The sequence below is a fragment of the Gymnogyps californianus genome, chromosome 8 (genome assembly GCF_018139145.2).
Source record: "Gymnogyps californianus isolate 813 chromosome 8, ASM1813914v2, whole genome shotgun sequence".
NCBI lineage: Eukaryota > Metazoa > Chordata > Aves > Accipitriformes > Cathartidae > Gymnogyps > Gymnogyps californianus.
Window position 1 is genome coordinate 15,368,885 of NC_059478.1, and position 14,091 is coordinate 15,382,975.

The 14,091-nt window shown below is 44.8% G+C and overlaps 1 protein-coding gene across 2 annotated transcripts in view; it reads right to left on the reverse strand.

Moving 5' to 3' along the window:
* The window catches only part of PLPPR4 (phospholipid phosphatase related 4), a 29,774-nt gene extending 25,539 nt beyond the window's left edge, over positions 1-4,235 (reverse strand). For both annotated transcript variants that reach the window (XM_050901096.1, XM_050901095.1), the window contains exon 1: positions 4,158-4,235. In XM_050901096.1, the coding sequence (XP_050757053.1) occupies positions 4,158-4,235 (78 nt within the window). The remainder of the gene's footprint in view (positions 1-4,157) is intronic.
* Between the last annotated feature and the right edge of the window lie 9,856 nt (positions 4,236-14,091).

A 14,091-nucleotide genomic window follows, 5' to 3' on the forward strand; every position in this document is an offset into this window, starting at 1 on the left:
TTCTGTAAGTGAATATACTTATGATATACTCTGAATACAATGAAAAGAAAGGCAGTTAACAAAAAGCAAAACTTATTCCAGGAATACTCATTTTCAGTATCTCCCAGAGGCATGTAGACTTTTTACCATGAAAGTGAATTCCCACTAGGCCAGAGGGACTATGAATTTTCATGGCAAGTTTTGTCTTTCTCAGCTATGCAAATGAAGCTCAGATAACCCATACAGTCTACAGAACCCTAAAATGCCACAAGCATAATTAGGAATAAAACACGCCAAACTGCCTGGCAGTGCTGATTACCACGTGCTTCAGGTAAGCATGATGCACAAGGCAATTTAAAACTATTTAGCTCTCAGGAGTGTATGCTGATCAGAGGCTCTGCTAAGCAGAAGTATTACCAGTGTTTTAAAATAACCCCTAAAACATTCTTATGATACATAGGATAAATCATCAAGTTATTTTATTTTATGAATCATGAAACTTGAAAATATGTAATTGAAAATGTGTTAAGATTTATTTCATAATGCTCATTTGTTTCCCTCTGATGTTTTTAGAGAATGACCCATCCACATTTTTCAGAAGCTCCATCTCTTCATTTTATTTCCTTTTCATTTCTATGTCTTCCAAAGCTCTAGCCTGATTCTCCTTTTGCTTTTCCTGTGTAAGTGAAGCATAGCTCTAGTGATAACAATGATCTTAAGAGGGGCACATTGGTTTTATGTTTTAACTCTGTTATTGGTAAAATCTGCTAGTTTGAATTATTCTTAAATTAGACTGAAACCAAAACCAGGCCCGGAGTATTTCTTTTGAAGTTAACCATCAGCTGGCCTGCACACATTCTACGTAATCATATTTTGTCCAATCCTGAAAGTTGCTGCCACCAAGCACGCTTGTTTACAGGAGTTAGTCTCATTCATAACACATTCTTAAGGATCTTAATAGCAGAAAACCCTCAGTGTCAGAAGTGTATGTTTGCTGCTATCTCTAAAGAGAACGTCCTTCTGAAGCAGAGAATCTGTCTTTACTTGTTCTGCATGCCTGAATTATATTAGTTATTACAGATATTTTTTCACTCTCTAACTGTATAATACATTTCATTTGTACAACGTGAACATATCCCTTTCCTACCGCTTTGGAATTTTGACTTCCTCCTTGACCCAACATCTTTTTTTTCCCATGTCTTTCCTTTTGTCTAGTGTTTGAGAGAAAAAACAGCACTTTTTTGTAATCTATTTTCTAACCAATCTGCTTTTCCTTTAGCCTAGACCTCCTAGGTTTTGATGCAAAGTGGATGACAGCAAACCCTAATTTTCTTGTTTGAAGGTGCAAACTTAACGTGCTATGGTTTTTTGTTGCAATTCAGGGTGGGGAGGGACTGTCTGCTATGAATGGGACAGGTAAAATTAAAGTGAATGAGGGGCAGAAGAAAAAACCATAAAAGAATTTACAGCACTCAGAGGAAAGAGGCTGAAAGCCTGTTTCCCATCATCCGTTCAACTACCATTCATGAAAGTAAAAGCTTTAAAATTCAGAGAACCTTAATTAAATTAGGTAAGTTTTTTTTTTTTTTTAAGTAGTTGGCTGTTGTTGGATCGCATTAGGAACTTACCTCCTGCTTACAAAGGAAATCCATATTACATAGTAATGCCAGTCAACCACACTGGGTGACTCCTGTATCCCTTACACTTGTGAACTTCTCATTGCAATTAAATTATCTTTGATTAAATTCCTCTTTATGAGGTACAAATCAATCTTTGGTTCTCCTTGAGCCAATTACAACAGAAGAATCTAAGCCATCATGTCCTTTTTCTGATGCTGTTGAAGTGCTGGCATCTGCCTGTGCTACAAAGCTCTAGAAAGGCATTCTCATTACTCTGATTAGAATTAGTGCACATGTGGGTAAATGCAGGGTGGGTGTACACAAATAACACAAGCTAAGTGTTTCTTTCTAAATATCGTATGAATTGTTGTCACCCTTTCACTCAAGTGATTTGAGTACTCAACTAAAATGTGGGAAATGGTTTCAAATCCTCCTGCTGTGTAATGGGAGAGGGCTGATAACTCACCAAAGAGTATCCTAATCAATGTTTAGGCTCAGGTGTATTGCAGTCAATTTTTTCTCATGATGTGGCTTTTACTTGAATACCTACATGTTCATCAGTTCAAGAGGGGCCATAAGTCTGCAGTTCAATAATTAGAACTCGCTCTTGGGGGGGAAGGGCTCGCGCAGGCTCTAGACTCTGCTGCTGTGACTGAATAACATAGAAGTCCTCAAAGTTCATTAGGAGACCATTCTGTTAAGTAAGGACTCTGACTCTCTCTCAGAGCAGCTGGGTGTTGAAGAGATCTCCACCTCTTTTTAGATCTAGCTGTAAATGACTTGCTGCAGGTCTTAAGAGTCCACACCAGAGTGGAGAACTCGCCTGCTTCATGTGGGAACTGTACACAGAGCTCAGTCTAAGTTCTTCATTGCTTGCAGAATCCTTTGCCTTATTCCTTGTAACAGCTACGGGGAGCTTCTAGGGGAACTACAAAGTATACAATTAATATTATATAAGGCAACTCTTTTGAGCAGCAGGTACACGTTTCGTGCTGCTGCTCTGTATTTCATCCCATCTTGCTGCAGGCCAAAGCACAGCCCACCGAACAGCACAGTTCTGTTGTGTCTTGCAGGATCTCTACATCGTCCCCTGCATCAGAGTTATGCCCGAGCTGAGGTCCAGCAATCTCCCTTCCTGTCTGGATTCCCAAAACAACGAAGATAGCACAGAGAGTGAGGAAGCCCCTACCTTTTTTTAGGGGCTTCTCCAAGCTTGACCTCTCCCTCCTATGCAAAGTTAAGGTAAGACACATGGCACAGCAAGCGCCTTCCATCAAAGGGCTTTTCTTGAGCAGGCCTAATTACATTGATAGGATGGGTCTGATGCTTCCATACCAGCCTCTGCAAAGCTTTCCAGTTGGTGCAGCTTACTTTGGGTTAGCTCCTGACCATGTCCAGGTGCTGAGGGAGCACGGGGGACAGAGACACTCCACTGGTACCTAAAGTCCCTTCTCAACCTGACCCCTTCTACCTCCTAGAGAACCTCCAAAGGCCTTCAAGTGCCCTGAAAGAAAATAATGTTTGTTTTATATTTCACCCAATGTTTATATTTTAATATTTTATACATTAAGTATTGTATATATTTTTATGCTTTTATTTAGCATACCAATTATAGTTAACTTACACCCTATTTTACCGTGAAGTTCTTCACATTATTTTCACAATCTCTCTCTGAGGTAAATTACACGGTGCCTCAAATTGCCTCAGTCACTTCCCTGGGAGTGGGGTCACCTGAAACACTTTGCTCAATCCATAAAACATTTTTACCTCCCTCTTACTGCTGTGCCATTAAGCAAATTCACATCACACCAATTTCCTTAAGCTTAAACTGTGTTTACTCATGATCTTACAGAAGTACATAAGTGACTGTACTTTCCAGGGGGCCTAAATGCCTCCAAGTGACACACCAAGCAGCTAGTGCCTCTGCAACTCCACCTGCTACCAGCTGAGCAGCCATAGCAGATTTTGGTCTTTAAGATGTGCTGAGAACCTCATTCCGTTTTCAAAACAGACATTTTTAGCTCTGTTAGAGGAAGCACATAATCCAGGGGTCGGTAAAAACATACCACTGATTATCATTTTGCGCCCATTTCTATTTTCCTAAGCATTCCCTTACGAACATGATTTTTATTCTACCAAAGCAATGCGAGCGGCGTTTGCCTAGAAGCCAGCCCTTCTTGAAACATGTCTTCCTCCCGAGAGGTTCCTGTGCACATAGCATGATTTAGTTGAGCAACGCTTTCATTTTCTGAGTAATTCTTAGAAATAATGCCCACTTGAAAAAGAGTGCAAAGAACAGGTTATTTTACGCCTGCTCCTTATGGGGGGCTTCGATGCTGATTTCGGTAAGGCAAAGCATCACGTAAGGATTTTGCATCAGACGGTGCGGAAACAGTGCCGAGGCGAGCTCCCTCTCCGCGGGGACAGCGGCACTCGCCGCGGAAAGCCTCCGAGGCGCGCCGCTCCCCGCGCCCGCCGCCAGCCCCCCGCGCCCGCCGCCAGCCCCGCCGCCCCCGCGGCTGCTCCCGAGGGGCCCGCTCGGCGGCGGCGGCCACTCACCTCCACGAAGTAGAAGCAGGGCAGGAGGGTGACGCTGTCCTTGGTCACTTTGCCCTTTTGCCGCTCCTTCGCGGACATGCTGGCGGGGGCTGTGGGCGGCGGCAGCGCGCTCCCCGGCCGCTCGCAGCCGCCCGCCGCCGGTCTCCGCCGCCGCCGCGCCGAGCCCCGCGCCGCCCGCTAGCGCGTCCCCTGCGCTGTGCGCGGGGCTGACGTCAGGATGCTGCTCGGCGGCGGGGGGAAGGGGCCCGGCCCCGGCGGCGGGGGTGCGGGCGACGGGGGTCCCGGCCGCCTTAACTCCTTCGCGCCGGCGCTCCGCGGCGTGTCAGAGCAACCGGGGATGAAGGGGAGGCCCCGGGGCGGTGCGCTCAGACGGAGGGAAGCTTTGGCTGAGGCACGCGATTTGCATATGTACACGTACAGGCCTGAGAGACCTGAACAGGATCCCTGTAAGCGTGAGGGTGTACAGGACGTTCCATGGGGAGCGTGGGGCTTTTATCTTGTTTCTGGGAAATCTTTCTCTGAAACAGAGTAGTAGAATGGCCCTGGGAATAGCATTCCTATATGGCCAATGTTCTCCTGCAGGTGTCTTTTTGAGATCAAATTGCTAATGACAGCTCACCCCAGCCTCAGCGCCAGTCAGGGGGAGTGGTGTGACTGGGACTGAGCGAAACTGAGCTCTTCAACCCCATGTGCAATACTGAGGCATGTGATCTCTTTAATCGGTGAAGTATCTGGTGCAGTTCCTGCTACAATCTTAAAGAGAACAGAATTAACCTGAACAATTGTTTCCATGGTGAAATGTGTTATTTTGAGATCCTGTTTATGGATCAAACTTTGCAGCCTTTTCTCAGGCAAGCTCTTGTTGATGTCAATGAGAGGTACCCTGGATAAGGCCTGCAGGAGTTCTCTGTACGGGATAGCATTTTCATTCTTTTGTAGCACATTAATAATGTCTGCAAAGGTTGTCTTGTGTCTGTAAGCTTATTCTTGCATTGTGGTGTTTAGCTTTAATGTTCAAGGAGAGAAGTGTGACTCAAGCAGTCATCGTTTATTTCCTGTCCCTCCTTTTTTCGGTGAACATGTTGTTCAGATGGTCGCTAGTATTTTGGCTGCTGTAGCCAGTGTGCTATAGCAATGGAGGTGAAGATTCTCACCAGCCCCTTTTCTTTTCTAGCTGTTCTCCTTTCATTTACCCACAGAGGATGTGCCAATTCATGCTCTGCACCAAGCAGACAAGCAAAGAAGTTTCATAAGAGAGTAAAAGCAAAAATGTACTCCATGCCTGCAGGCAGGTATGGAAGGCAAACCTGTAGTCTGACTCCAAATCAGTGAAAAAGACTTTTCAGAGCTGCAACAGGTTGCAAGTGTTGCCATACCACTACATAGTCTTGTCCTAACCCTGTTAGGAAAGATTTCTAGGGTTTCTGCTGATGCAGGGGTACAGGGGACTCATTAGTACCCCTGTGAAAGGGAGGCCAGGGGGCTCCAGGCAGCAGAGGTGGCCAGGAGGGTTTCTGGGAGTAGAGGAGCTGTGAGCAGAGTAGGTTTGTGTCTGACCATCAGCACCAAATTCCAGGACATGATTTTGGGTGGTGTGGGGGTGTCTGGTGGTGGTTCCTAGCCATCAGTGGTCTAGCCTTTAAGTAAAAAAAGTCCCTTTTTGTTAGCCTTGCTGCTGGGTTATTCCAAGTAAAACAGCAAGAGTTGACGAGCTGTAGCAAGACTTTGCTACTGCCAAATATGTAACTATTATTGGGGAGAGTGGTTAATGAGCGATGGCCACTTAGAGTTGCATTTACTGTATCAGCCTCACTTGTTCTGAAATCATGAATCTGGCTTGAAAATCATTAGCACACACTATTAAAAATTACTCGAGTGCTTTGTCTGCCTCCGTTTCACATGATTGCTTCATTCTGGAAGAGCAGGGGGTTTAGGGTGCTTCTTGGGTAAAATGAACTGAGAAACTCACATTGTGATGTAACTTCAGAAACTGGCAAAAACTCTACTATTAATTATATTTTAATATTGTACTGCCTAAAGGCCAATTAAGAGTGCACCTGTGATAGTTACAGTAAAACACATGGTAGTAACCAGTCCCTATTCTACAAATTCTCACTATAAATAAGTGCCTGGTGGGAAGGATGCAATGCAAGCTGTGTGACTGCTGTAAGGGCAGGAAGAGTTGTGCTAATTCTCTGGTTTTGTTTCTCACTATTTGCTGAATGTACTGATAGAGGGAGTTAGGAGAGGGGTTATATATGATTTAGCTGAAGTGAAGGAACTTCTTTTTTGTCAGTGACAGACCTTGACAAGAACTTCTGCCCTTTATCTAGTCAAATAGAGGAGGAAAAGGATCATCAATGCCTGGGTCCCAGAGTGTGGCAGGTCTGCCTCACACTAATCTAAAGGTGATACTGATGGGCAAGTATGGACATGGCTAGGGTGCATGTCCCACCCTTCTCCTGGGCTTTCACTTGTTCTCTGTTGAGACTCAGCTATAGCAACCACTTCCTCAAGAGTAAGTAACCAAGGTACAGCTAAAGTGCCACTTCATCATTTCACCATTGCTGTGCTGCCAGCAATACATTCCTAGCTTCCGCCTTACCTGCCTGAGCCTCAGAGGGTAGCACCTGACAGACTCTATGCAGAGGGTCTGTATCTCTCTTCATCTTGCGGTATCCAGAGAGGGCTGCAGTCATTTGGACCTTATGTCCTGAACTAACATAATGGAGTAAGAATATTTCTTCTCTGCTTCTCAAGACTGACATTTAGGTTCCTGTGTGTCCTCTTTCAAGCACATGAATATTGATGGAAAAAGGGAAAAATCCCTTGCTAAGTGTAATGATATGGCTTTTGGAATAAGGGATTCATCTATATATTAACACCTGGAAACACACAAGTCCCCAAATGCTGTTGCATTCAGCTCTTTTGACGGTTAGTTATTAGAAATTATGGGATTGATTCCTGTGTACGTAAAAGCTCATTGGATTGCTCTAGAAGTATAAGCAGCCTTCAAATGGGTGTAACAGACATTTATATCCTTATTAAATTCCCTTAACATTGATAGAACAGTGTGAAATGGCTTTTGTGTAAATGAGTGTATTGGGTTTGCATGGCAAGTTTTTGGTAGTGGGAGGGCTACAGGGGTGGCTTCTGTGAGAAGCTGCTAGAAGCTTCCTCTATGTCTGATAGAGCCAATGCCAGCCGGCTCCAAGACGGACCCGTCGCTGGCCAAGGCTGAGCCCATCAGCGATGGTGGTAGCGCCTCTGGGATACCATATTTAAGAAGGGTGAAAAAAACCCCTGTGCAATGACAGCCGAAGAGAGGAGTAAGAAGATGTGAGAGAAACAACTCTGCAGACAGCAAGGTCAGTGAAGAAGGAGGGGGAGGAGGTGCTCCAGGCACCGGAGCAGAGATTCCCCTGCAGCCCGTGGTGAAGACCATGGTGAGGCAGGCTGTCCCCCTGCAGCCCATGGAGGTCCACGGTGGAGCAGATATCCACCTGCAGCCCGTGGAGGACCCCAGGCTGGAGCAGGTGGATGCCCGAAGGAGGCTGTGACCCCATGGGAAGCCCGTGATGGGGCAGGCTCCTGGCAGGACCTGTGACCCCATGGAGAGAGAGGAGCCCACGGTGGAGCAGGTTTGCTGGCAGGACTTGTGACCCAGTGGGGGACCCACACTGGAGCAGTCTGTTCCTGAAGGACTGCACCCCGTGGAAGGGACCCACGCTGGAGCAGTTCATGAAGAACTGTAGCCTGTGGGAAGGACTCATGTTGGAGAAGTTAGTGGAGGACTGTCTCCCGTGGGAGGGACCCCACACTGGAGCAGGGGAAGAGTGTGAGGAGTCCTCCCCCTGAGGAGGAAGGAGCAGCAGAGACAACGTGTGATGAACTGACTGCAACCCTCATTCTCCATCCTCTTGTGCCGCTTGCAGGGAGGAGATAGAGAATTTGGGAGTAAAGTTAAGCCCGGGAAGAAGGGAGGGGTGGGGGGAAGGTGTTTTAAGATGTAGTTTTTATTTCTCATTATCCTAGTCTGATTTGATTGGTAATAAAATTAAACTAATTTCCCCAGGTCGAGTCTGTTTTGCCCATGATGGTAATTGGTGAGTGATCTCTCCCTGTCCTTATCTCAACCCATGAGCCTTTTGTTATATTTTCTCTCCCCTGTCCAGCTGAGGAGGGGGAGTGATAGAGCGGCTTTGGTGGGCACCTGGCATCCAGCCAGGGTCAACCCACCACAATGAGTGTCTTGTCTGTATGATCTCCTAAAGGAAAATGTGTTGGTGGTAAAAAATTCAGAAAACACCTCCTGTCTATTTCAATCAAGATAGTCTTACAAGAAAGTGTGGTGATGTATGACTATTTTCTATGTGCAGGATAGTTATATGTACAGGATCTGCACTAATGCTGACAACTTTTTTTACCCACCTTCAAGCAATCTCTGTAACAGGAAAGTGTCACGGAAACATGTTAGCATAAAGCATAAAACTGTTTATGCTTTGCGTCAGCAAAACCAATTGAGTTCATGGAAAAATGTAAAGAACTTGGGGAACTAAAAGATTAAATTCATAGATCTGGAGTATAGGCCTCTTCTGACTCATCTGGAATAAGATTTTAAGAAGAGAGATTTATGCTTCCTTCAACAAAAAGAAAACTTGGCCATCAGTGGGTGCCCCTGGTGATTCCAAGCTGATTTTTAAGAGCTCAGGTTGTCACAAAACCCTGCCCCCCTAAAGAAGTATTATTGATGGAGCTTCTTTAGGTGAAGAAAGCACCTTTCTTTGCACTTGTCAGGCAGACAGCAGCTGCTACAGTTATTAAAAACATGATTTGAAATTATTTTCCAGCACAGTCTAATGTGTTGGCAAAGCTGCACTGTATAAAACGTGACTGCAGGTCATCATCTCTTTATCCAGGTGCTCTCTTCCCTCTGCAGCAAAGTCTGCCTTTATTCCCAGGCTTTGGTAGGTGCTGGACACAGGCAATGGCTGGTTTCACTGCTTCCATGGGAACAGAAAGCACACTGCATAAGCAGGGACCTGTGCTATATCACTGAATAAATCCCCTTGCAAAAGCAGGATGAAATAATTTGGAAAAGAATTAGAATTGTCTGAGAGCCGGTGGGTCTGTGGTTATGCAGATCCACTGGTCAGACAATGGCACTGGGGGGTTTGTAGCAAGCAGAAGTTTGGCCAGAGGCTGCGGGAGCAGCTGCAGTTGCAGTTGCAGTTACGGTTGCTTAGTAGCCTAAGAAAACCTGCTTTCCCCTGGTTGCCACACAATTTCCTTGCACAAAGGCCATTTCTGGGACTAAGTGTATGGATCAGGGTTAACTCTTTCATATTATAGAGATGGATTTTTTTGTTTTGTTTTGCCTACTGAGCGTGGAATAGATGATGTGAACTCAGCATATTAAAACACTAATCCTCTTCTGGAGAAAGAGTGGCATATGGGAACTGGGCTCTGCTATGCGGAACTGACATGATTTTTGTTCTGCTTTGCTTGCCATATCAGAACTCAGAAATGCAGCAGTGTGTGTGTATGTACATACATATTCTTCTTTTTCCCCCCCAGTCCCTCAGGAAAATGTCTGGTTGGGGGAATTTGCTGTGTATATTGAATTCACATGTTATTCCGTAAGTAAATCTGCTCTTAGCAAGTGAGAGGATGTTGCTTGTTTTACAGTCATCCATTTAAAAGATTGTTGTGGTCATGAGACAGATAAATTTTTACAAATATTTCATGAACAGGCTTTCTAATCTTTGGTGCAACTACTTTAATATAGTCTGTTATTTCGAGAAAAGAAAATGGTGGCTCCCAGGACAAAGTCCATGTCAGACAACAAGGCAACATCTTTTCTAGCATCCTAACAAGGTACCCTACATATAAACCTGGTAAATGTGATGAAAGGGAAAAATGATAGGATATAGCAAAATTGGATAGCTGAACGATATCAAGGGTATCCCCTTAATTATTAACATTTGCATTAGCTTTTCGCAAGTGCAAGGTTATTTTTTTCCTTACTTTTTCATGTTAGGGCACAGTTTTCCTCTTTGACCCATCTGTAGCTCCCATGTGAGCAGCACATAGCACTCTTGGATAGATGACGTGACAGCACTGGGAGATTCATAGTGGAACACGTTCAAAACATACAAAAGAGATCCGCAGTGCAGATGGGAGAGTTAAATTCTGCTTTGAAGTTGTAATGGCATCAAGCAATTGTTTCCCCACTATGCCTAATAATCTCCTGTTGCTGTAAAGCTCTGTCTTCTAATGTCTTTTCTTTGGCTACTAGATATAGGTCACAGCTTTAAAGTAGTAGATGACTCAATGATTCCTGGCTTTCCTGCTGCCTTTTATACTGCAGCGTTTGGTCTAGAAAATGAATTTTGCATGTTTTGCATGAGCCATGCTAGGATCATACTTCTGAATCTGTGGCTTTAAATACTACCTATGAACACATCTACATAGTATTTTGCAGACATACATGCCTGTGCTTTCTGGCCTTAGGCAAGTTTTGGGTTGCAAGCTATGTGGCTGTGGAAGTGTAATGCTGGACTGTGATTTGTAAGAACTGCTTCCCCTTAAGTGAGATTTAGCACCAGGCTGAATGGTTATGTGGCTTTTAGTGAAGCTGCCTTGTGACTGGCTGATGTGGAATATGGGAAAAGGAGTTTATGTTTAGTATGTATTATGCCCAATATGCTTTTATTTTGATGCTGATAATGGCGTATTCTTGGTTACCTGCATACATCTGGATTTAACATCTTAGTTACAGGCATGAAAACGTCAGAATGTGAAAATCCCAGACTGTTTCTGGGATATCAATAAATAAGGTATCGATAAGGCACAAATCTGGATTTTTATGCAGTGACCTGCCACAGAGATTTTGCTTGAATCTGGGCAAGTTGATTATCACCAGCTAATGAAACATCAGCCATTTGGTGCACAAGCTGAGGCAGAGGTCAAGTGAGAAACTGCAGTCATGCAATTAACAGTAGTACCCATTTGTCTAAATGGAAATGCAGGACAGTCTTGTTTGTATTTTATAAAAAAGTCCCAGCAGGAATCCTGTTTGCCCTGCAGTGTGTATGAAATACCATGTCAGAAAAGGGCTGATATACATCTGACATTTTGAGGAGTACTGCTACAATAGCCTGATGATATTAATCCACCCCTTTCTAACCACTGCACATATTTGCATCTGAACTTCGTTTTGCCATTTCTAAGACTCTGATGTCATCTTTTTCTGACTTAAATAACCTCCGTCTCGAATTTTTTTTCTTAAAGTAATATGCGTAAACACAATATTATTCAATACATTTTAATGAAAAATGTATGCTTCAAATTCTGTGAACAAGACAAATTGTGTGCATGGCTTTGAGAAGGAAATTTAGCAAGTGAATGGTAAAAAAACAAGATGGTGACTTATTCATAGGAGGTGGCAGGAAAAATGTCTAAAATACTAAAATACCTATTTTTCAGAATGTTCTTAGATGTTCCAAATTCACAAGAGACAAAAATGTTTTACTTTTGCAATATTGAAGTCCAATGTTAACTTTCCTATGAGGACATCAATTACTTTGGAAGTTTATAATCATAGTGCTGTTGGTTGTCAAGGGCACAAATTAGGTGGCTTCAGGACTGAAGAAAACTCCTGTCCCCTACCATTAAACACTCATTTTCACTGTTAGTTATTAAAACCGAGGCATAAGAACCTACTTTATGTGTACATATGCACATAAATATGTTTTTATGTTGTCATGGTTTAACAGCTGGCAACTAAGCACCACACAGCCGCTCGCTCACTCCCCCGAGTTGGGATGGGGGAGAGCATTGGAAGAGTACAAGTGAGAAAACTCATTGATTGAGATAGATAAAGACAATTTAATTGGTACAGCACAAGCAAAGCAAAACAAGGAATTCATTCACCACTTCCCATCGGCAGGCAGGTGCTCAGCCATCTCCGGGAAAGCAGGGCTCCATCACGCGTAACGGTGGCTTGGGAAGACAAATGCCATCACTCCGAACGTCCCCCGCCTTCCTTCTTCTTCCCCCAGCTTTATGTACTGAGCATGATGTCCTATGGTATGGAATATCCCTTTGGTCATTTGAGGTCAGCTGTCCTGGCTGTGTCCCCTCCCAGCTTCTTGTGCACCCGCAGCCTCCTCGCTGGTGGGGTGGGTGAGAAGCAGAAAAGGCCTTGACTCTGTGTAAGCGCTGCTCAGCAATAATGAAAACATCCCTGTATTATCAACACTGTTTCCAGCACAAATCCAAAACATAGCCCCATACTAGCTACTATGAAGAAAATTAACTCTGTCCCAGCCAAAACCAGCACATTCTCCACCCCTTATTCCATACCATTTACATCATGCTCAGGTCCCACACTGTCCAATACATCCTCATTAACCACCACCCCGCTTCCCATCCTTTGATATAATACACAGATACCATTCCCTTAGTCTATGGACCACTCCTGTGAAATGTGTGTAAAATGTCCACAAATGTCCACAAAATGTCCATTGAGTTCATTTAGTCCATGACTTTGGGCTCCATCTTTTATGGTGGTCACTCAGGACAAGGGAGATGGTGTGTTGCGTGGAGTTACTGGGCACCAAAGCCAGCTCAGATCGGGTCGCTGCTGCACTGGGCACTGCTTCTTGTAAGGCTTGTCCTCCATTGGTTCGAGTGGTTCCTGCTATAATAATTCCTATAACTTGCAACTCAAATCATGGGTTACAACAATTTAAAGGTATTTCCATGACAATCTCCACCGCTGGTCCCTTCGAACCAGACTATAGGGTTTAACATTGCAATGAACTCCTCCCCTTGCCCCTGCTCAGGCTTGGACTTATCCACAGACTGCAGTCCCTTAGGGTTGTACCTGCTCCAAGTGGAGCCTTACCTATGAGCCACAGTCTTTTCAGGGGTATACCTGCTGCGGCATAGACTTATCCACAGCCACAGTCACTTTGAGGTGCACCTGTTCCAGCGTGGCCTTATGCACGGGCCACAATGCCTTCAGAGATATACCTGCTCCAGCGTGGCCTTACCCACACCCACAGTCCCTTCAGAAGTAAACCTGCTCCAACATGGCCTTACCCATGGCTGCAGTCCCTCCAGGGGTGTACCTGCTCTGTCGTGGGCTTATCCATGGCCACATGCTTTGAAGTGCTCCAGCATGACCTTATGCACAGCCACTGATGCTTCAGGGTGTACCTGCTGCAGCATGGACTTATCCACAGCCCCAGATGCTTCGAGGTGTACCTTCTCCAGCATGGCCATATCCTTGGGCCACAATCCCTTCAGAGGTATACCTGCTGCGGCATGGACATAACCACGGCCACAGGTGCTTTGAGATGTACCTGCTCTGGTGTGGAGTTATTCACGGCCACAGACGCTTCGGGGTGTCCTGCTCCCATGTGGACTCATCCGCAGGTCACAGTCCCTTCGACTTGAGTTCATACTGGAGTTCCAGCCTGTCCAGTACAGCAGCACAGAAACAGCAGTGATGCCCTGGCCATCTGCCAGCCCAGGCGCATCGCCATTGCTGTTATCAAAATGTTCCCAGGCACAGCAGAGTAAGATGATAAGCACTACAGCAGTACAGCAAGCAGTGAAAGCAAAAAGCAGCTACTAACGAGCACTAGATTCTAATATATAGTAAGGCAAGCAAGCCCCATGGCAAGCACAGGAGCCTGCCAATTAATAGCTAAACAGCAACAACAGCTATAAATTCGATCTAGCACATACCAGTCAAATCTGTCATTATCTTGGACCCTTTGAGCCCCACGTTGGGCACCAAAAAGCACTGCTTCTTAGACATACCCTGATGCTCTTGATAGTTTCTAGCACAGAACATAAAATGACAGTGGCAGAAATGGATATTTAGCTCTCCAAATAGTTAAAGCTATAGTGCTCAATCTTC